This window comes from Physeter macrocephalus, chromosome 2 (genome assembly GCF_002837175.3).
Source record: "Physeter macrocephalus isolate SW-GA chromosome 2, ASM283717v5, whole genome shotgun sequence".
In the NCBI taxonomy this organism is placed as follows: domain Eukaryota; kingdom Metazoa; phylum Chordata; class Mammalia; order Artiodactyla; family Physeteridae; genus Physeter; species Physeter macrocephalus.
This window is the reverse complement of record NC_041215.1, coordinates 92,180,303-92,204,084: the sequence shown is the minus strand read 5'-3', so window position 1 is coordinate 92,204,084 and position 23,782 is coordinate 92,180,303. Positions and strand designations below refer to the sequence as shown.

The following is a 23,782-nucleotide window of genomic DNA, read 5'->3' as shown; positions in this document are numbered from 1 at the left end:
TTCTCTGTTGTAGACCCTATATTACTGATTGGAAGCCAGATACTCATATTAGAATCAGGGGAATTCATTTAGGTTAATTACACTCAACTGAATTCTCATATCTTCATAGTTTACCCTTTTTAATATCTCTGACTTTTAAATATTGCTTTCCATCCCCATCATTATTAATCTTAGTTCCAGCCTCCATGAATACAGTATTTTCTTGCCTCACTTACTTAGAAGTCACTGCAGTATTCTAATTCATCTCTGTGCAACTGCCCTTGTCACCATCTCTGAATTAACCCTCCTACTTTGTAAAATGAAAATCTTGACATACTGTTCTACTGCTTAATTCCCCTACAATTATTTTATTTTTTTTTTCTGCAGCTGGGCTAGCAAATATTTGGAATACTTGTCATTCCTTCTTAGGATGATGCCCATGGCAGACATCACTGATGCATCAGTGATGCTCACTGAGCCTAGACTCAACCTCGTCACTGCTCAGTGCAGCAATACTGCCTGCCATCAACAGCAAATCAGAGTAGGCATAGAGACGAAAATCTATAGCCTAGAGCATTAAATCAAAACTCTTCAATATGACAGAAAATACCATCTTTAATTTGCATCCCTGTCTTTCAAGAAAGCCTTATCTCATAAGTACTTGCATCTTTTTAACACCTGACACTTCCAAATTACTGATTTTTTGAAACTCCACATAAGTGTCATATTCTATATGTTTCTCTCTACATGCGTGAGTGCACACACACACACACACACACACACACTTCTCCTATCTAAAATGCATCATTCTATCTGATCAGACACTACAAATATTTATTGACTACTTATAATACTTTATTATCTACATTTGTATATCTTTTTCCCCTACAAGATTTTTTACTATCTCTAAGGTAAAAAACTATAACATTTCTGGATCCCCAGTACTTAACATAGCTTTTGATATATATTATATATTTCAAAAAAATAAATTTTATATTCAAATGAATAAAAAAATAAATATACTAAAAAATATTAAGGTGGAATTATGTTTAATGGTTGTGAGAAAAAGAAATCTGTAAAGGAACAAATTTTAGTATTATCAACATTCTGTTTGATTCTTTATAAAAATAATGAAAAATAGAGTTAATTTTAAATAAAGTGTGCATTTACTTGAGATGCACATTCCCTCCCTCTTACTTCTTTCTCTCCTTTCTTTCCCTCCTTCTTTCCTTTTTTTCTATTCTTCTTTCACTTTTCTTTTACCTATTAATAACGTCATAAAAGGGAAATATTTGCGATATAAGATTTTTCTTTTTCGTTGTGCTGGGTTTTTGTTGCGGCACGTGAGCTTCTCTAGTTGTGGCATGGGGGCTTAGTTGCCCCATAGCATGTGGGATCTTAGTTCCCCAACCAGGAATGGAACCCGCATTACCTGCATTGGAAGGCAGATTCTTAACCACTGGACCACCAGGGAAGCCCTGGGATATAGGATTTTTAACCAGGGTTTATTTCCAAGAATGAACCAAAGTTCAATAATTTCTCTTCTCTTTCTTGCTAATACTCCTGTATGCTATTTCTTTGTTGTTATGGCTTGTAATCACACAATTAAAATATGCCTCAAATGAGATAAAAATATTTGCATTTTTGTATACAAATTGTCAGTTTTCTACTTCTATCAGAAAATGAAATAATGCTATAGAAATGTAGAGAAAAGAAATTACTGTCAAGAGAAAAGAGATAAACAACTATAGATCCTATTTAAAACTAAGGGAAATTTTCTTAGATATCATTATACTTTTTGCTCAATTGTGTATAATGGTTATTTTAAATAAACACTTTTATTCTTCAAGGGAAATATAAAATTTTTGTGTATGAGGTGAAAGCAAATTTAAATGAAAATGTACTTTTCCTTACAAATCAAAACAGTACTAAGCATGTAAATTAGAGTTGATTGGGTGTTGTTGAACATGAGATAATGCATCAAATTGAAGGGACAACTCAGAGTATACATCCATGTAAACTAGGTAGGTTTTTTGGTCAATGTATTTTGTTTTACAACGTGAAAATTATTTGTCCCTTGACAAAGAAGAGAGAAATGAGACTAGATGTAAATCATATACCATATAGTCCATCAATTTAAAGTGTATAATTCAATGGCTTTAGCATATTCACAGGGTTGTGCAACTATCACCACAATCTAATTTTAGAACATTTCATCACCCTAAAAAGGATCTCAGTACCCATTAGCAATTACTCCCCTCTACCACTCTCCCCCAGCCCAAAGCAACCACTAATACGGTCTCTGTTTTTATAGGTTTACCTGTTCCTGACATTTCATATAAAAGGAATCACATAATATGTGTCTTTTGTGGCTGGGTTCTTTTACTTAGCTTACTGTTGACAAGGTTTATCCATGTTGTAGTATGTATAAGTATTCCTTTCTTTTTATTGACAAAAAATATATCGTTTGGGGGATATATCACATTTTGTTTATCCATTCATCAGTTGATAGACATTTGAGTTGTTTCCACTTTTTGACTATTAAATATAATACTGCCATGAACATTCAAGTACAAATCGTTTTTGGACATATGTTTTCATTTCTCTTAGATAAATATCTAGAGTAGAATTGCTGGGTTATATGGTAACTCTATGTTTAACATTTTGAAAAACTGTTAAACCACTTTCCAAAGCAGCTGTACCATTTTACATTCCCACCAGCAATGTGTAAACGTTACAATTTCGTCACATCCTTTCCTACTTGTTATTGTCTATCTTTTTCACTACAGCTATCCTGGTGGGTATGAACTCATAACTTATTGTGGTTTTGAATTGCATTTCCCTATAACTAGTGATGTTGAACATTTTTTTCATATGCTTATTGGTGATTCATATATCTCTGTGGAGAAATGTCTGTTCAGATATTTTGCCCATTTTTAATTGGATTGTCTTTTTATTATCTAGTAGTAGTAATAGTTCTTTGTATATTCTGAATACAAGTCCTTTACCAAATACGTAATTTGCAAATATTTTCTCCCATTCTGTGAGTTGTCTCATCATTTTCTTGATGGTATCATGTGTAACACGAAAGTTTCTAATTTTGTTGTAGTCCAATTTATCTTTTTTTTTTTTTTGGTCACTTGTGCTTTTGGTATCATGTCAAAAAATATTGCCTAACCCAAGGTCACAAAAATTTATTCATTTGTTTTCATGTAAGAGTTGCATTTACTTTTTGAATTAGCTATAAATATCTTATTGCAGGCACATATTAGCTGTGGATTATCCAAGGGCATATATGGCTAAGGCTATTTCAAATTTAGAAAAAACAATCACATCATAGATATATTGGGTGGAAAAATTAGTTTATGAACTCATATTGGCTGGGCTTGGAATATGCTTTGGAACTGAATATGATGTCCTGCCTTGGTGAAAAAGAAAATAATTTGGAGATTTTAGATTACAAGGCGTAAGAGATTGAAGTCATCTTATTTTACAGGTCAGGAAACTGGGGGCTGGCAGTGTAACTATCTTAGGCTCTGTAAAGCTAGGCAGAATGCAAAATGGAACCTTCTTAGTAATCTTTCCACTATACTAGCATTTCTCAAATTCTTAGTTAGAAACGTGTTGGTTGCAAGAGACAAAACTCCAAATCAATCCTGTTTAGGTATAAAATGTAACTTGATGGTTTTTCCCTGATAACATTAAAAGAAATGTCCCAGGGAGAATTTTGACAGTACAGATTGGACCACATTTTCATGCCTAAATGAACCTAAATCAGAGGATTGTGCTAATCTGACCAGTTTTCAGTCACTTCCTACCTCAGTAGAGCAGCCTCACTTGAACCAGAGGGAATAGATTTTCCAGTGGAAAGAGAGGTTCATTTTTTCAGGAAAAAAAGAAAGTGTGCCAGACCAACAGTATCAACAGAGTTCCCGTGGTTCTGAAATGCTGAGATATGCTAGTAGGTGGTGTTTAAATTTTTTCTTTTTGAGAAAGATTGAAAACAAATAACAAAAATACCATAACTTTTATGATGGACTACTATGTTAATTTAAATTAAAATTCCAGCAGAATTATATACTTTCTGATTTTATTGTCTGAGGAAGAAAACATGTTTTCGCATAGAACTTGATTCCTGACTTTGTGGAAGGGAAATAGGTATAAAGCTCGTAGTCCAAAGAGCTGGAAAGATGTGTTTTGTTTCTATGCTCTTGGGCAAGCAATTCTTTCCATATTAGATCTCCTGGAGGGAGATTGTTCCATCAAGTACAAAGCAATTTTTTTCAGGTTCCCACCTACCTTTTACTAATTAGGCTGATATTTGGCCACTTGCCTCTTTCAAATAAAAAGAAGGTGACCAAAATCACCGGAAATGGCTAATTATGCCCACAATGGGAAAATTATTCCCGTGAGTAAGTACTTCAGAGTGTAAAATGAAGTCCTAAATTTAATCACAATATTATCTCTCTTTAATGGTTATTCAACTATTCACCCTGGAATGTTCATTAGATAAGCAAGTAAGCATAGAGTCAATATTTTTCTTTTTGGTTCCAATACAGTGTTAGTAAAGGCTGTTACAGTCAACCTAAAATTAAAGTCAAATTTGAGAGGTTTTATATCTTGTTTTTAGCTGGATTAGCATGTTATATTCTTTACAATGTGACTGATTACAATGTGTACAATTTGCTAGAGTTTTAGTTTATATACGCTCAGTATTAGGAAATATGCAGTTATTTATTAACTAGATGGACATTATATTTGGAATATACTTGTTATCATTCACTTAACTCGATATTTTCATAACTGATTTAAATGACAATAGAAACAATCATATTATTTCTGCAGAGGATAAAAAGTCAAGATGCTTATGACGATCACCTTGAAATATAGGATTAATTTTCACCTATAATGCTACTGAAATTGTGACAAATAACTTAAAACATGTATGAATTTACTTATTAAAAATTTTAATGTGATATAATAATAATAATAATAACTAACATTTACTGTGTTCTAAAATGTTTAGGTACATTATCTCATTTTATTTTCACAATAGCCTTCTGGTTTAAAAACTATTTTGCAAATGAGAAAATCATTCTTACTGAAGTTGTTTAACTTGCAAGTGTGAGGCTGAGTTGGGTTTTAAAATCAGGAAATCTAACTCATATTAGTAATCAGTACAACTACTGCCTCTATTTGTAACTGACCTCACACATTGTCCCTCAGTTATGCTAATTATAAATATCAGTTGGATGTTACTTTATTTCAATAACTCTGGAAAAAGGAAAACTGTATTATTAGCAATGGGACAATATTTACAATATATGTTTTCTTAGCATTTGGAATTTAATAGTTATTATTAAACTAAGGTGTCATTTCAAAAATAAAATACTTTCTGGAGGTTTTTATGAGAGTTTTTATTGCCTTTTTAAATATTAGATGTGTTTTTATACTAAGTCACTCATAGGATTTTGATAAATTAAATGTAATAATCTTTCTTACTCTTTCATTAATTAACTTGTTGGGTATATTGTTGCATCATTTCTTAACACGTCCCGTAATTTTTGGTACTGTATGATTTTTAAATTTTTACCTAAGTCATTTTCTGTTAAATGAAAAAGAGAGAAAAACCAATGTAGCTAAATTTCAGAAATTGTTGGTTTCCAGTATTAGGAGCATTAAGGCTATTCCAATGATGATGGTAATAAGTTTAGCTTGGCCTAGATGAACTGATCAGATTCCATTCTGGGAAGTCTGGAAAGGGGGCTTATGAAGAAGTATGTTTGCTTTTCTAATTTCAATTTTCTGCAGTGCAGAAGAGAGAACTAGCGTTTTTTTTTTTTACAAATGGCCTTTCTAAAGTAAGAATGGCTCTTAAAAAGAGGCAGTATATGAAGAGGTGAAATCAAGATGTGATTTTTGGGCTTCCCTGGTGGCGCAGTGGTTGAGAGTCCGCCTGTCAATGCAGGAGACACGGGCTCGTGCCGCGGAGCGGCTGGGCCCGTGAGCCATGGCTGCTGAGCCTGCGCGTCCGGAACCTGTGCTCCGCAACGGGAAAGGCCGCAACAGTGAGAGGCCCGCGTACCACAAAAAAAAAAAAAAAAAAAAAATGGGATTTTTTTTTTTTTGGCCTAGATACCTTTTCCCTGAATTCCCATGTAACAAAAGAAAGAGCATCTAGCCAAATGGTCCACGTTCCACTGTCTTAGATTCAAACTCAAACTCCTTTTGGGTAATTGGTAGCAGGAGACCTAGGGGAAGTCTTCCTGAGCCAGAAAAAAGTGTCAGGAATGACTTGGTTTCAAGGATCCTTGGGATTTGGGTTACTTTCAACAAAACTGTTCCTATACTAACCATTTTTTTCTTTTTATATAAATTTTGAACCTTTATTCAATATTTAAATTTATCTTATCCTACTCTTTTGTTTTACAAATGAGACACCTGGGAAGGTATGTAACCTGCTCAAGCTCATTGAAAGTGTACTTACTGAGGCCCAGCACTAGCTTCCTGTCTTAAATATTGTGAAATCATCCCTTTTTAGAACCTCATGAATGACTCTTATGGACTGTGTTTAAAAGTACTGAACGAATCCTCTAAAATCAGTGTAAGATTACCACTATCTAACTTGATAAATATTTTCATTGAGAGCAGAAAACTTAACTTGTGTTCACTTCCGTCTCCGTGCACAACTAAGTGAAAGTAGTTGCTCAAGAAATAGGGTAAGATGACTAATTGAATTTCTAGAAGTATTTCTTCATCTAAACTGCATTTTAAAGTGCTTGAAAGTGAGACAATACATGTGCTTTTGATTTTGGTACCTTAGCAGAATGGCAAGTCTTAGTTGTCAAGCCATTTACTAATATAAGTTAAAAAAAAAAATCAAATGTCACAACATTTCTAAGGAAAGGAATTAAAAGAAGAAATTGTGCCAGAAAAAAAATATAAATGTGTCTTATGAATAAAAATAAAATGCAATGCAATGAATGGCTGGTTAAGTAAAATAACTGAATAAGCAAAATAGAAATGTATTCTGCACTTTTTAAACCTGAATTATCCAAATAAATGACTCAGTCCTCTGAGTCAGGATGGTGTAGGACAAAGGGGCCCAGATTTAGGGTCAGAGAATCTGAGTTCTTAGCTTTGTGTCAGCCCTAAGCTTCTATGTGACCTTGGCCAAATCTCTAAAATATGTATGCTGGTTCATTCAGTTGAGATTAGCATTGTGACAACTGATTGAAATAATACAGTAATAATGATAATAGCAAGAGCTAATGCTTATTGTGTATTTATTATTAGACAAATTCTTCATATCTATTATCCAATTTAACACACTGACAAGATGAGTTATGATAAAAATTCTAGGCAACATTGATTCAGCCACTACTTGTACACCCACTTTCAGGTCAGGAAATAGATTTAGTGAGTTTAAGTGTTGTAAGAGCTTAAGTTTGAAAATGTGGCTCTCTGACTCCAGCATACCTCTTCTAAAAAGGATGTAGTAGCAAACAAGAAGCTAAAGATCAAGTTGAGTACCCATTTTCTAGTTGAGCAAACCATGCAGAAAAAAAGTTGAATCGATTTTCTCAAAATCACACAGCAATTTAGGAGCAGCTAGAAAGAAATTCTGCTAGCTAACGTGATTGCCTTGCAGTATAATGAATACACAGACAGTCCCAACTTACAATGGTTTGACTTTATGATCATGTGAAAGCAATACACATTCAGTAGAAACCCTACTTTGAAATTTGAATTTTGATCTTTTCCCAGGCAAGCAATATGTGGTATGACATTCTCTTGTGATGCTGGGCAGTGGCAGCAGCTGCAGCTCCCAGTCAGCCACAAGATAATGAAGGTAAACAACTGATACACTTACAACCATTCTGTACTCATACAACTGTTTCTATTTTTCACTTTCAGTATAGTATTCAATATGTTACATGAAATATTCAACACTTTATTATAAAATAGCATTTGTGTTAGGTGATTTTGCCCAACTGTAGGCTAATGTAAGTGATCTGAGTATGTTTAAAGTAGGTTAGGCTAAGCTATGGTGTTCAGTAGGTTAGGTATATTAAATGCATTTTTGACTTATGATATTTTCAATTTATGATTTATCAGGAGAGAACCCGATCATAAATTGAAAAAGATCTGTATTCTAGAGTTAGGAGGAATGACCAGTTGGGAAGCAGAAAATTACCACTTAGTTTTGATGGGAAAATTAATTTTTGATCAAGTAAGTATTTGTTCCTAGTTTTTTCTCACAGCTGTAACAAATTGCCCCAAATTTAGTGGCTTAAAACAACACACCGTTATTATCTCACAGTTCTATAGGTCAGAAGTCCTATGGGCTTGGCTGGTTTCTCTATTCCAAGTCTCACAAGGCCAAAGTCAAGGTGTTGGCAGAGCTGTGTTTTCTTCTGAAGATCCTGGAGAGAATCTGCTTTTGGACTCATTCAGGTTGTTGCCAAATTCAGTTCCTTGAGGATGTACAGTTGAAGTCCCCATTTGCTTGCTGGCTGTTAGCTTGAGGGCCACCTTTATCTCCTAGAGGCCTATTTCTGGTCCTTGTACATGAGCTCCTGCATAGCACAGCCAGTAATGGTGCATCAACTCCTTACGTTGCCATATCTCTTCTGCTTCCTTTCTTCTGCTGCATCACTCTGACTGACCTTCCTCTTCTACTTTGAAGGGCTTAGTTTAGGCCTACCAGGATAATTCATGATAATCTAGGATAATCTTCCTATTTTAAAGTCCATAACCTTAAAATTGCAGATTCTGGGGATTAGGTTTGGAAATCTTTGGAGGCTCATTATTCTGCCTACCACAGGATTCTTCTGTCTATCCCACTGGTTCTCAAATTTAGCTGTATATTCCTGTATCACCTAGGAAACTTGATAAAATGCTTATCCCTGGGCCACAGTCAAGATGAATTGAATCTGAATTTCTTGGACTACAATCCAGGCAATGACTTTTTTAAGGTATCAGAAAATTTTAATATGTTTGAGAGGGTTGAGAACATCCCAGAACACGAGCTTTCTTCAGCTTGATTAAATTCATTTTGTAAGTAACCTACTGAAAACATACTTTATATACCCTCTTTATGCCCCCACTTTGCTAGGGTTTGGAGTCACAGAGATTAATATGATGCATGTCCTATTCTTCCTGTGCTCACAATCTAGAGGCACAAACAGTACAAAGGAACATGAACAGTACATGAACAGTACATGAAATGTACTGTTACAACAGTACATGAAATGTTTTAAAATAGGATATTTAAATAACTTACTCTGGGAGTTCTCAGATATTAATTATGCCTGAGAACATTGCAGAATATTTTGCTTGATTTATACTTAATAGTACTTTTAAAATAGTCTGGCTAGGGCTTCCCTGGTGGCGCAGTGGTTGAGAATCCACCTGCCGATGCAGGGGACAGGGGTTCGTGCCTTATGAAACCAACTCAGGGGCCAACATTAGCTGACCAGGTTTTTTAAATGTACTTAGGAAAATGAATGGATGGAGTGAATGTATGATCTTTACTTCAGCTTTACTTGGGAGAGCATTTCCAATCTACCCAGATATCTATTTTCTCTCCTTGAAAGAATACAATCGTCTCAATCTATAGTTCTACGTTCTTGGGCTTCCCTGGTGGCGCAGTGGTTGAGAATCTGCCTGCCAATGCAGGGGTCATGGGTTCGAGCCCTGGTCTAGGAAGATCCCACGTGCCGCGGAGCAGCTAGGCCCCTGAGCCATGGCCGGTGAGTCTGCGCGTCCGGAGCCTGTGCCCTGCAACGGGAGAGGCCACAACAGTGAGGGGCCTGCGTAACGCAAAAAAAAAAAAAAAAAAAAAGTCTGCCTAGTACCTAGAGACAGAGGAATATAAGTGTGTCCAGGTTTCAACATGGCCAAATGATGATGATGTATTTATATTGTGCTTCCCAAAATTTAACAGGCCATGAATTTCCTCAGGTGCTTGCAAAAAGTGCAGATTCCAAAGTTCTGAAGGTTCTGATGCAGAGGTTCTGTTGTGGGCCCTAGACATTCTCATGTGTTCAGCAAGTTCTGGTGGTGATTCTGATACAGGTGATCCATTAACCCACACTCTGTGGAATTCTGTTTTATGTTACAACAGTAATTTAGTAACTGTTCATTAAATAATGAAAACCCCAAGCCATATTATAAAAAAGGACTTACAGTTTGATTTTCTTACATCAGTATCAGATCTTCAGGAAAGAGAAGTCTATTTATATTTTAATTTTTTTACTGCTTCATGGATTGAAAGTGTTAGGAACATTCCAGGTCAGGATGGGGGTGGGGAATTAACACCTTATACTGGAATTTCTTTCTCAAAGACTCTAGTGGAAGTAAAGACAGTAATTTGCAAGAATCATTCTAGCACAAAGACTTATTTTGCCAAAAAATAAGCAGTGAGGAGAGAATAACAGGTAACCAGGTCTTGTACTTGGATACTTTTTTAGTGGTACAATCTGTTCCACATAGTGTAAAATGACAGAAAGAAGTTTGCATTTGTCATAAACGTGTAGAATATTGGGATTGAAAAGTGCTTTTTCCTTGTTTTGATTCAGGAGAAATGTAGCTTGTTTAATATGCCATAAAGGAAGGCATGTACCTAGATAGGAAACAGCCTCACTTTGTTCACACAAAGGTTCAGGATACTTAAAGGCAAATTAGATACGTGTGGGAAATGCTTCTGTTAGCCAACTTTATAGTGACTGGATAAATAAAAGGAGGAGAGAATATGGCTTAGGGCCTCTGAAAATTCAAGATATTTTGGAAATGCAGGAGTAGAAAACAAAAGTTGGGGTTTTTTTCTTAATCTTGGAGTGAACATACACTTTTAATATTAGGGTTAGGTGACTCAACTAAAAATAAGAATTATTATTAAGAAAAATAAATTAATGGAAAGTATGTATATATATAATAAAAATCTGAGAAAATAAGAAGTGGATTTGAAAGGCACTGGATTTATGCTTTTATGTTCTGGTAAATTAGTATTGATTAAGTCACACTAATCTATTATGGTTATGTAGAATAAAACATGTTTTTACACTGAAGTAAGCCAAGAAGATTGGTTAAACTTTGTGGACTTGGAAACGTAGAACTGTTTTAAAAAATGTAGAACTGTCTTGGGTTGCAGATCTACTGAAATTTTAAGAAATGAACCCAGAATGATACTACATGAAGACTTGAGTGACTAGGAAGCTATATTTCAAAAGTTATTTGAGCTCTCAAGTAAAAGTTCTTTCTGTGATGAAATCAATCATTTTAATTTTATTATGGTGATTCTTTGGTCAAGAAGCTTGTAGACTATTTATAAGCTATTTTTTATTCCATGTGTAGAGTAAAGAAAGTTATTTTGTTTCTAGTAGTAGAACCAAATCTTCCACTTTAATTTTGAGGTGTGATAATAAAATGGTATTTATAGGATCCATAAGGCTAGCAGAAAGAGAAAATGCCAGTAACTACTACTAGTACCACTGTGATTACAAATTCACTTAAGAGTTTAAATTAGAGCTTTCTCAGTTTTGAAGAAGTGCTTTTCCCATTAAACAAACCTAAGCTCACGTCATTTAACTTGACATCCTTTAATCGTGTACTTGATCTCTCCTCCAAATTGAATGGGAGCTACTATATATTTCACCAGGCAACATGCAACTATTTATTTGTCAGTAAACAGTTGAACTAGATCTGAGAAACTTACAATGATTTACTTAACAGCTTAAGTCAACTGATATCAAGTGAACTTCAGCAAAGATAAATTTGGAATAAGCTAAACATAGAAGAGGGAACCACTTGCTGAATGAACATATGAGAGGCTGTATACAAAGAACCAATAAGCTAAACCTTGGAGTACAATTAAACATACTTCTCCTGGTAATAATCATGCCATTACACCTACCAATATGAGGCTCAATCTAAATTGACCTTCATATGTATCTGCAATGGCATTATCAATATGCCCAGTCATGATCCCTCCATTATTGGCCTAGGGAGCTCTTGGTGAAAGGGGTGATTCTTCCGTAACTACCACTCACCATATGTGTCTGCTGGTAGGGAAATTTGATGAGTCCTTTGTAGAGTAGATGCCTCAAGCGAATTGGATCACCACATGAAATGGACATTGCTAGATCTAATGAAGAGTACAGGTGTCCACCATGTTTTTGAAAGACTGCCACCCAAACTTGCTGCTGCATCCTTGATAAAACCAGAGATCATGAACCTGCCCCCTTGGTTAGGAGTGCTACAAGTTTACACAGTGCAGAATACAATCTTGTCCCTAGTAGCCCATTTTCCAAATCACTAGGGAATAGGGTAAAGAGAGAAAACTGTAAAAGTGGAATTACTTGCACTGATCAATATTTTGTGAGTTGAATAAAGTCCTCTTAATTATTGGTGCCAGGATGATCTATTGCATGCTAAGAGATATTTCACTAAGATACTTTTTGGAATTCTGATTTTGAAACCCATTAGATAAGCAACAAATATAACTTCTATTGTTGCATGAACTGTTTTTCAAATATGTTGGATATAGGAAAACTTCAAACATGTTTTTTAAGGCACATTTTCCTTCAATTTTTGAGCCCATGTACACATGGAAGGTAATTTAATCTTGACTCATGTAAATCATCAAAGCATTGCTTCATAAAAACCTACCTGATTTCCAAATAAAACAATATCAATATTTCTTTACATTCCTGTTTGTAAATCTATGTGTTTTATATATATTTAATACAGAAAAATGTGGACGACTAATGTTTTAAATTTGGCTTAAGCTTTATGACTTCCAAAGACAGTACAGTAAACTACTGTTTATTCAATATCCAAATGACCACAGAACTCAAAAACTGAATAAAGGACTTTATTCTGTAGGAAAGTAAACATGCTGATATAAGAACTTTTTCCCCAATTTTCAGTGTCAGTATAGATTCAAACACTACTTAAAGTCTTCTAATAGAAGAAATGACAGTTCACTAATAGTTATGATTAGTGTTCCTGATTGTAAGCTTAAAATCCTAAAGTACTTTATTTATTTATTTATTTATTTATTTATTTATTCATTGATTTATACAGCAAATGTAAATTAACTGCCAGAGACAAAGGATACAAAGATCAATCATATATGGTTTCTGCCTGTGAGACACCACACAAGCTAGGGAAATAGATATAAGTAACTAAGATTAACACATTCCAATACATATTAGATAAAATTATTCAAAGGAAGTTTAAACTACAGTTTAAAAGTCCTTTTATCATACTCTAGCTCTTTGAAATTTACTTAAGTAAAAGATTCAGTTAATTGCTAGTGTTTTGACCATCCTGGATAAATGAAAATTGACGTTAAGTTTTTCCATATAATGGAAAACAACAAATATTTGTGACAAAACTCAAATATATTATAAGCAAAACAGATTTTTAAAAATTGGAATAACTTAATAAAAATATTTTTCTAGTGGCATTATTTGAAATTTTAAATTTATTATGGAAATGATTTTGGCTCATTGAAATAATATTACATTATTATATCAATATTTCAGGTCATGACCCTGGATTTAAGAAATTTTTCAAGACAGTTTTGAGTATAACCCAAGAGAAAATGTGATTTGAGTCTGGAGACAATTGTGAATGTAAGTATTGGAAAATTAGATTTTTCTCATTGTTCCATGCAATAAAAACTAAAATATCAACTCATTAATTTTTGAATTGCAAAAACTTTGATTCATTGTTTTCTCTCTATTACAACATGATTTTTTACATCTAAAATTAATGGAATTCTTCCTTTTTTTTTTTTTTTTTGGTTGTATTTTTTAAAGATCAGCTAATAATAAAAGCCCAGTGTAGCTGACTGAAGAGAAAACATTTGGAAGATTGCTACAATAAAAAGTTTCTTCTAGGTAAGTCATTGATGAGGGCAAGCAATGGCATAGATTCTGTGTGCTAGTTAATGGCGTGCTCTCATTGCATGTCATAATGCAAATGCTAAGTAAAATGAAGGAAAGTTTTTTATAATTTTTATTCTAACATTTGCCCTATAATAAAAATCATGACATGTTTCCTAACAAAATCAAATCTAAGTTCATAGTCCACTGGCAAATATCTATTGATTAGGTTTTTATCTCCTTTAAAAAATATTTTTTACTCATTCAGTTAAATACATACTATATTTTATGACTAAACCATGGTCATTTATATTTCATAAAAATACTGCCAGAGTATGTTGATCATGGAACTTATAGGGAGTAAGCATTATACACGTTACTCCTGCAATGTTTGTCTCTTAGAATTAAGAAGTTAGCAGAGAACTGTATCTATCATTAGAAATACTCAACAGAAATACTTTTATTTCGTACTGCCCATCTCCTGTAAACTTATTTTAATAATATAGATGACTTAGAGAATCTTTTATTTTTAGATTAAAAAAATTGAATGCTGAAGTGAAGAATAATTTCTATTAAATCATAAGGCCATTTTTATGAGTTATGGATGTTAACTCTCAAGAAATTGGCCCAAATACAAATTTTTCCCTTAAATTGTTGAAGTCATAAAATTAAAAATAAGGTTACTACTTATCGGAAATAAAGGTAAGCTTTATAGTAAAATATGCTATCAAAATTTGATAGCATATTGATACCTTTTATGTTCTCGTGAAACTCTTTACTTTGTACTTTTTATCCCAATTTTGGTAAAGGTAAAGAAAGTGAGATGTTTTCTAATTACTTAAAAATATATCTGTAAGAGGCTTTCCTGCTTGTAAGGCTAATTAAGTTAAATTAAAATGTATTTAATTAAGCTCTTTAGTACTTTAAGCCACGATGCTCTTAACATTTGTAATATGTAAGACTATTAATCAAATCCTTAAAGCAAAATTATTGTGTAGTTTTAAAAAGTTTTCCATTGAGAGCCATCTATGTTTATTTCATAAATATTGCTAAATTATATTTCTTTTATTTTCTATTGCAGTTTGATTTATATTATATAGCATATTTCATCTTGGCTTTAATGATGGAGAAAAAGTGTATCCTGTATTTTCTGTTTCTCTTGCCTTTTTTTATGGTAAGCATAAATTTCTCTAATGTATCTCCCTATCTATGATTATTTCTGTTTTAACTTCCAACATACCCATAATTGATAAAGGCTAATAACACAAAAATACATGTAGTTATTAGATGCATAAATTAAGTACATTTTTATATCTAATCAACACAGCAATCATTTGTTTCCCTTCAGCGTACCTTTTTAGGCTTTTAGTCCTGTAGCAGGCACAACAGTATGATGGTGCAGCGTGGGTGGAGGGATGATGCACACAAATGTGCGGACGCCAGAGAAAAGCCATTACCAGAGTTTGAAAGAAAAATGGAATGGCTCTATAGTACAGTCGTACATAATAGATGAAATATTTTCAATCAGACCTGCTGATTCTGAGTTAGATCTATTAAAAAAGCAATTCCAACCTGTTGATTTTTCTCCCTTTCTGCCAACTGATTGACCTATATTGACTGAAAAGCACTTTGGAATCATGTACTATGTTTTCAATTAATTTCCTCACCCATTCACTCAAATAAGTATTAAGTGCCCGTTTTCTGACAGGCATGGATGCTAAGTTTGAGGCAGATGTGTATGTGAGTATGTACACTCCTGCATGCCTCTGCATGTATATGCAGGGGACATGGGGGCTGGAGGTGGAGGGTAGACTAAGGATGACTAAAAAGCAATTGCTGTACTCGAGGGGTCATAGGTCATAGACATTTAATTTTATTTTTATTTACAGAAATCTTTGTTCCTATTTTTCTCGGTTTCACATTAAAACAGTGACTATACTCTTATTATATGTATGAGAAACTCAGAGACATAATCTCACCTAATTCTGTGCCAGTAAATAATTTTCTTGTGGTGTTTCCAAGTAAACCCCACAAAGATTCAAACAAAGAAACTCAAGAAAAATATAGAAAACCTAAACGGGAAAAAAGCACAACTACTCTCCTGTCAGCTTTTGTATTTAAAAACATTCTCAAGTCTAGGAGCAGTCCAAATTCTGCACTTCTTAGATGTTATCTTAAGTAAACAGACTGAAATTCAAGAAACAGGATTCCTGTTTCTTCAGCTCCCACCCTCCATTGAGCATGCCAATGGGCTGCACAGGCCAAAGTTGGTTCCCTGTAGGTAGTTCTGTAACAGATTATCAATCTGATTATTGTAATTTAAGGAATTGTGACCATTTCTCTTGAATTCATTCAGATGATGTGCAAACTTGAGTTTTTAAGTAAGAATAAAAATGATATTGATTTAATGTAATTCTATAAACTGAGAACAGGAGGAAAGAATTGTTTCTTGATGTTATAAATTTCCATTTATTACTGTGCAGCACAACAGCTGCATAAATCTTTATTAAGAGATTAAAACCAATCAAAGAATAAAAAAGTTAATGTTAAATGGTGGTGAGGTGATGGTGAAACTTGAGTGGTACCACACACTGAGGGACTTTTACTATTTATTTTAAATTTAAATTAAATTCAACTTCCTGCTAGAGAATAGAAAATCAAAAATAAGAAACAAAATAGGAGTAGAAAGATAACTGTTTATGGAAAATAATTAATAGGAATTATGCAAAAGCAAAGAAGAAATAAGGTTGAAGAAAGGTTTATACAGGCTTCATGCTACAAAACAGGAAAAAAAGTCATGTAGAAATTAAAGTATAAGTGAAGTCTAAAATAAAGCTACTAAAGTAGAAGAATATAAATATATACCTTGCCTAAAACCTTTATTGATGTGCATATAATAAAAATTCTGTTTACCAACATCATAAATGAACTTGTCATTATTTTGATTATCAAAATGTAATTATAAAAATGTCAACAATGTTAAGCATTTACCATGTGCCAGATACTTCCCCTCTATTATCTTGATACTATTTTATCCCATTTTATAATAAGAAAGCAGAAGTTTTGGTGGTGGTAGAGGGGGTGGTTAAATATCTTGTCTACACTCCCAGGTCAAAAAGTAGAGGTGAATTTTGAATACAGCTGTCTGCATTCCAGATACATGGCCTGGAGCTGGCTCCCACAGTCTTCTGAGAGGGAACTGTGGACTGTGCTGCTCACTGGGGCCACTGGCAACTCTTGGTGGTGGTTTGAAATTGATCATGGTAGGGATATTTACACCATGGAAATTGTCAAACACTACAAATCAGGAATTTCCCCCCAGAGCCTGCTGACCCTGCAGTACATCACTGCACTTACTGTTTTCCAGTGTGACAGACTGCCTCTCACAGACATTCTCATAATTCTGAAGTTTTATTTTCTTTAATCCCTTAGATTATTGTCATAGCAGAATCAGAAGAAGAGAACCCTGGTGACTTAATTCAGCTGGGTGTTACTAGAAATAAAATCATGACGGCTCAATATGAATGTTACCAAAAAATTATGCAAGACCCTGTTCAACAAACAGAAGGTAAACATGACGAATTTTAAATGCATTTAATATATTTTTGAAAGAAAACTACCTCATTACATTATTACGGGTCCCTTAGGTCCATTCTTAAAAACGGGTTAATTGCTAGTTTTTCTGGTATATGTGCAGTTTTAATTATTTACTTATGAAGAACATTTTATGATGCAATTATCTTGCCTCTTTTAAAAAATTCTAATAAAAATATGTGCGACAGGGATATTTTTAGTAACTTTTTTATAGTATAAAGATATTTAAAATATCAAATAAGTATGTGTCTTGGATTAAATCAGTGACAGTTGATCTTCAGTTTATGTGATTTGTATGTCTTTTTTTTCAAAAGCTCCTTGATAGTAGCTTAATAAAATGACAGATAATTTCTTTTTTTTGCACATAACATACTTTGTGTGATACATTTGGTAGCAAAGCTAATGAAATCCAAGAGCTTCTGTTTCCATTAAGATATTTTTAAGGTATTTTTGAAATATTTATTGAAGGCCTACTAAGTGCCATATATATGCTTCAATTCTGAGAAGGACAAGTAGAGTTGCCAAATTTAGCAAAAGCAAAAACAAGTCCTGTATTTTACCTGGCAACCCTAAAGTCAGAGTTATGTTCAAAATGTAAAATTCAACACTCATAGTGAAACAAAGCAAAATGTGAAGACTTTAGATGTTTTTAAATCTTTAAACCATCAGTGGAAACAAAGAATTTAAATTTGGGGGAAAATATTTGATAGTATAAAATACAATGTTTGTTATATACATGAAATGTTAAAAGTAGGTTATTATTAGTATTTGTAACTGTCAAAATGAACTTGCTTGTGAGAAAGAGAAAAAAAGCAATTTTTCCACATTGGTCAACTCTTGGAAACTTAATCTAACTGAACAATAAAATTTGTTCATCTTCGGAGAAGTAGTTAGATATATCTGCCCAAATATTTTTATTACAATATATATCCAGTTAAAACATGTCTTTAAAATATGCCAGACAATGACAAACTATCTGAATATTAGCTCAATAGGGATTGAATTATCAAGTAATTAAAATTTGTTAACTGATCTGGCTTCTCACTTTATTCCATTAAAATCTAAGTGTTATTAGTTTAAAATTATTGAATTAACACCTTCCAAATCATCTAGATATGTGTGAAAGCTAGCTTCAAATCTAATTGTTTAACAATAGGAATATATTTATGAGGGTTTTATAATAAAATAATTTTGTGATAAAATAAGTTCAAGATCACTGCATAATAAATCTTCCTCTTGGAGAGTCATAATACACTTTGTAATTTTAAATACTCTAGAAAATCTTGTTATAAAGAAATGTTTATTTTAACTTTGTGTTCTCCAAATCTATTTGATTACATAATTTTTTAATGGAATACCTACTCATGTCTCACTCCAATGCCATACAACACAGTTGGAAAAATTCTAGACCTGGCAATCTATCATGCAGCCAGTGTTGTGGAATCTTCTGGAGCAGTATAAGGACTTGTTTGTGAGGTTTTCTAAAATGGTATCAGGAAATTTTTCTCTGATAGGCCACAAAATGCATTTTATTTAGTAACATGTGGACACAAGCTACTTATATAAGAGTTTGAAAATCACAGGAGGGAAAACAGACTATCTGAGGCTTTTTTTTTTAACTAGAATTATTTAGATTTTCAGGCCAATAGAATTTTTTCTCCTTCCGTGAAGCCTAGATTGATTCTGAGATTGCTGTACAAATCTGTTAATAATAAACATCTCATGCAACATTCAAGTTTCTATCTATGTGTGCTTACCTAACAAGGCAGAAAATTACTCTCTTTGATACAGACTGTTATAACTTTGGAACATTTTGGTCATTTTATTTCTCTATGTCTTTAAAAAACTACATTTTTTCATGTAAGAGGTTCTTTCTCTTAATGTTGGTAAGAAAAGAATGAGAGATTAAACACTCTACTACATTTGAAAAGAAAAGGAAGGAAAGTAAGAGCTAGAATTTGGTGGAGGGATCTAAATAAATATGTGTCAGGGTTAATGTGGTGAAACAGGAAATATTGGAATGTTCATCTGTTCACTTCAGAAAATACTATAACTTGCCCTAAGAATACAGTTTCTAAAATAAAACACATTTTCAATTTCCCATATTTTTTGAATTTCAAGCATAGGGATACTAATTAACCACTACTTTATGGTTAAGAAAACCAGCAAAGACCATGTGATTTATTAAATAAATAGCTACCTTTGAGAATTAGAATTAAAGCTAAACCTCATATATTTTTTAGATATTTCTAAATTTAATTTAACAATTAGTTATTCCAATAATTACTTTGTGAATAATCCAAGTAATTGTTATAAAGATTTTATATGATGTCTTCATCTTCAGTAGACAGTCTTTATTCCATGTCAGTGTGAGTCTACCATTAAGACTTTATGTCTTTCTATATAACTAGAGGGAGTTAGTAAGCCCTAATTTCTACTCTCTCCTTAAGGCATTTATTGCAACAGAACCTGGGATGGATGGCTGTGCTGGAATGATGTTGCTGCAGGAACGGAATCAATGCAGCACTGCCCAGATTACTTTCAGGACTTTGATCCTTCAGGTAAAAGCAGAAATTTATATACAAATCTCCTTGACATCTATTTAATAAACTCTAGGTTAACTAAATTAGTTTCCTTTTTTCCTTTTTAATTTTAAAGAAAAAGTTACAAAAATCTGTGACCAAGATGGAAACTGGTTTAGACATCCAGCAAGCAACAGAACATGGACAAATTATACCCAATGTAATGTTAACACACATGAGAAAGTGAAGGTAAGTAATAATTATAAATTCAGATTTAATTTACACTATTTTAAAAGTTAGTTGCCGATACAATATTGGAGAAAATTTAGCTAGTGTTCATTCCATTGTAAAGCCTTTTCATCATAAAAACAATGAACAAAAATATCTTCGTAGAAATAATTATTGATTTGGTCATTACACCGAGGAAGCAATCCTGCTAGGTAATTCAGTGTCTCAGTATTGGAGTTTAGAATTTTCCAAAGTAAACATACTTTAAAAATGTAAGAAAAAAGAAAATTTTCATCTGTGGTGGAATTCCTATAATTACAGTCAGGAATTGTGCTCAAGTAAACAAGATAAGCCCAGCGGGGTTTACACAGTTCCCTCAGCAGAAGGCTTTCATTCTGACTGGCTGTTAGGTCACCCTCACTGGCATTCCCACTTTTAACATCATACATTAAAGTCAAGGTTAGTCACAGTTTGTCACAACAATAATGCTTCGATACAAAGTGCCTGCATATATTTGCACGTGTGTGTATATTGAGGCAGTTTGTCACAGTGATTAAAACTGGGTTCTGATTTCTGACTTCCTGTTTCTGCTCCTTACCAGCTGTGACCTTGGGCAAGCTGTAACCTCTTTCTGCCTCAGTCCCCTCCTGTGTAAAGTGAGGATATTAAACCCATCCACAAGGTTTTCAGAAGAATTGACTTAATACAAGGAAAATATTTAGAAAACTAACAAGCCTATAGTAAGCATTTGATAACTGCCAGCTCTCATAATTTTAAATCATGTATTCTTTGCTTATTCAGAGAAGGGTGTGAAGAGAATTATAAAAATACACAATAAAATGGTAAGTTACAATAGAATAAAGACAAAAATCAGGGAAAAAGTCAAAACCAAGATTAAAAATTTATTTGTACAGATCAGAGGCGCCTGTAAATTACTGTTTTGAGACTTGTTTTGGAGCCTCAAATTTGTCAAAGGAAAAAAAAAAAAACCAGTTAGGAAAGAAAGCCTTATCTGGCATTTAAGTCTAAACAAACAAAAATCATTGATTTAAGGTGCACAAACTGATAGAGTGAAAATTGGCAATGTCCTCCAAAATGATAAATGTTGGTTTTCATATTTTATACAACATAGATCAAGAAATTTATTTCTTCATATGTTTAATATGTGACTTCTAATTTCTTAAATAAAAAGAGCAATTTATAAATTTTGATATCACCTGATAAATTTTCATAGATATTCTTCATTCCAGATGTATTCTAATACTCACTGGCTTGCAAACTAAATGGTAAGGCTATCAGATCACATGTTTTTAAAAATATGAGTTATTTTATTGATTTTGAGCTTATACACATGTAGAATTATAGTATTGATATGAGCCTTAATTTTTTTTTATTCATACAAATTACAGACTGCACTGAATTTGTTTTATCTGACTATAATTGGACATGGATTATCTATTGCGTCACTGCTTATCTCACTTGGTATATTCTTTTATTTCAAGTAAGTACATGTAAAATTTTTTTTTAATTTACTGATTATCTTTGGTGAATGCAGTGTCATATGCATGTTTATCCATGTGCTGATAAAATTTATGAAATATAGATGATTTATAATGTTTAAAATAAATTGAATGTTTAAAATAATTTGAAACATGTTGACTTTATCTTGACTTTATAAAATGTAGAGAAAGGAGATTGATAAAATATCTGAAGCCTAACTTTACAAAATGAGTACGCATATAAGAATGAAGTCATGCAGTAAAAAGGGAGCCAAAATGAATATGTAAACCTATCCTTATTTGCTTTGGAAACTGCCAAATATTATAGGCCTTCCTAATTAAATTTTCAACTTCTTGGTCAATTTTAGTATCAGTATACATGTTACATTTTAAGAACTGGTATTCTGTGCAAAAAATAGCAATGACATTTAATATATATTATTAAAAATAATAATTTCAATATATTATGGTTAGGTTAATTTTCCTGGTTTGGGGGGGGTCATCTTTAAAATAGGTAAATTATATTTTGAAATTTATTTGAAGTTTATTCTTTTTTAGGGTGGAGGGAGAGTCAGCTCCAATTTCTTTTTTTTTTTAATTGAAATATAGTTGATTTACTGTGTTTTAGATATATAGCAAAGTGATTCAGTTATATATGTATATATATATATACACATATATATATTCTTTTTCAGATTCTTGTCCATTATAGGTTATTATGAGATATTGAATATAGTTCCCTGTGCTATACAGTAGGACCTTGTTGTGTGTCTATTTCATATATATAGTAGTGTTATCTGTTAATCCCCAATTCCCAATTTATCCGCCTTCCTCCAATTTCTTGATTCAACCTATCAATTGTGATTTTTTTTAATTGACAGGAAAGTAAATTCTAAAAATGCATAATTATCTTATGCATTAACATGGTCTTCATAATTTTGATCACCACCAGTAATTAAAGAATGCAGTGTGAATAGAGAATAGCTATATTTTATTGTATCTTCATCACCAGTGTCACTGTCACTGTCTCTCTCTTCCTCTCTTCTTCCTCCTCTTCTTCTTCCCTCTTCCCTCCTCCTCCCTCTCCCCCTGCTCCTCCTCCTTCTCCTTCTTCAACAATCATCTTGGAACATTAGTAGCTTCAGAACCAACTAAAGTGGTAGTTGCACATCAAAATAATCCGAATCCAGAAATTATTAGACACCTGGATGTTAGGCTCATTTGTAACTGGAGCACCAGCTTTTAGCCCACAGTTCATCAAATATTCAAAATACATGAAATAATATATGAACCAACCAACGATTATTTTTCATGGGTTCAAAATCATGGGATCTAGAGATTGCATCATAATTGCTGTTTTTGGAAACTTGCACTTTCTTAAGAATCTTCAATATCAGTTACTTTGGGGAATTTTTAAAAAACTTTTTGTTTTATATTGGATACAGCCAATTAACAATGTTGTGATAGTTTCAGGTGCACAGCAAAGCAACTCAGCCATGCATATACATGTATCCTTTCTCCCCCAAACTCCCCTCCCGTTCAGGCTGCCACATAACATTGAGCAGAGTTCCCTGTGCTATACAGTAGGTCCTTGTTGGTTATCCGTTTTAAATATAGCACTCTGTACATGTAGGTCTCATACTCCCTAACTATTACTTTGGGGAATTTTAACGGCACTTTTGATTTATGACATTATCGAGACACCATTAGAAACCGACTAAAAATATTCCACTCTGAATAAAGCTAATTCAACATTTGAGTACATTTTAAAATGTGACTTTTTTTTTACCAAATTGTGTTAAAACATGCATCAAAATAAGTTGAAGAGACTTTTTATCCTAAAATATGGAAAACATTTCTTAAAGAATAAAATTTACTATATTTTGTAACAAATTGCCAAAATGTCCTTGCTCAAGACAAACTGTCAATTCTCAGTCACTGCCTTTATAATTAGTTACATAATATCAGTTGCTTATATACAGTTTAATAAAACTTCATTTTTGGTACGCGGGCCTCTCACTGTTGTGGCCTCTCCCGTTGCGGGGCACAGGCTCCGGACGCGCAG

The 23,782-nt window shown here is 33.0% G+C and overlaps 1 protein-coding gene across 4 annotated transcripts in view; it reads left to right on the top strand.

Annotated features, from left to right (window-relative positions):
• Nucleotides 1-23,782, top strand: part of CALCRL (calcitonin receptor like receptor) — a 107,107-nt gene that overhangs the window by 48,491 nt on the left and 34,834 nt on the right. For 2 of the 4 annotated variants that reach the window (XM_007110176.4, XM_007110173.4), the window contains 7 exons: nucleotides 13,533-13,622; nucleotides 13,809-13,889; nucleotides 14,956-15,048; nucleotides 17,307-17,442; nucleotides 19,919-20,029; nucleotides 20,127-20,239; nucleotides 21,628-21,719. In XM_007110176.4, coding sequence (XP_007110238.1) covers nucleotides 14,995-15,048; nucleotides 17,307-17,442; nucleotides 19,919-20,029; nucleotides 20,127-20,239; nucleotides 21,628-21,719 — 506 coding nt within the window. In that variant the 5' untranslated portion in view covers nucleotides 13,533-13,622; nucleotides 13,809-13,889; nucleotides 14,956-14,994. Of the gene's footprint in view, nucleotides 1-7,746; nucleotides 7,832-9,952; nucleotides 10,060-13,532; nucleotides 13,623-13,808; nucleotides 13,890-14,955; nucleotides 15,049-17,306; nucleotides 17,443-19,918; nucleotides 20,030-20,126; nucleotides 20,240-21,627; nucleotides 21,720-23,782 lie in introns of those variants that run through there. The other 2 variants (XM_055088936.1, XM_007110177.4) reach the window with 2 other exon arrangements.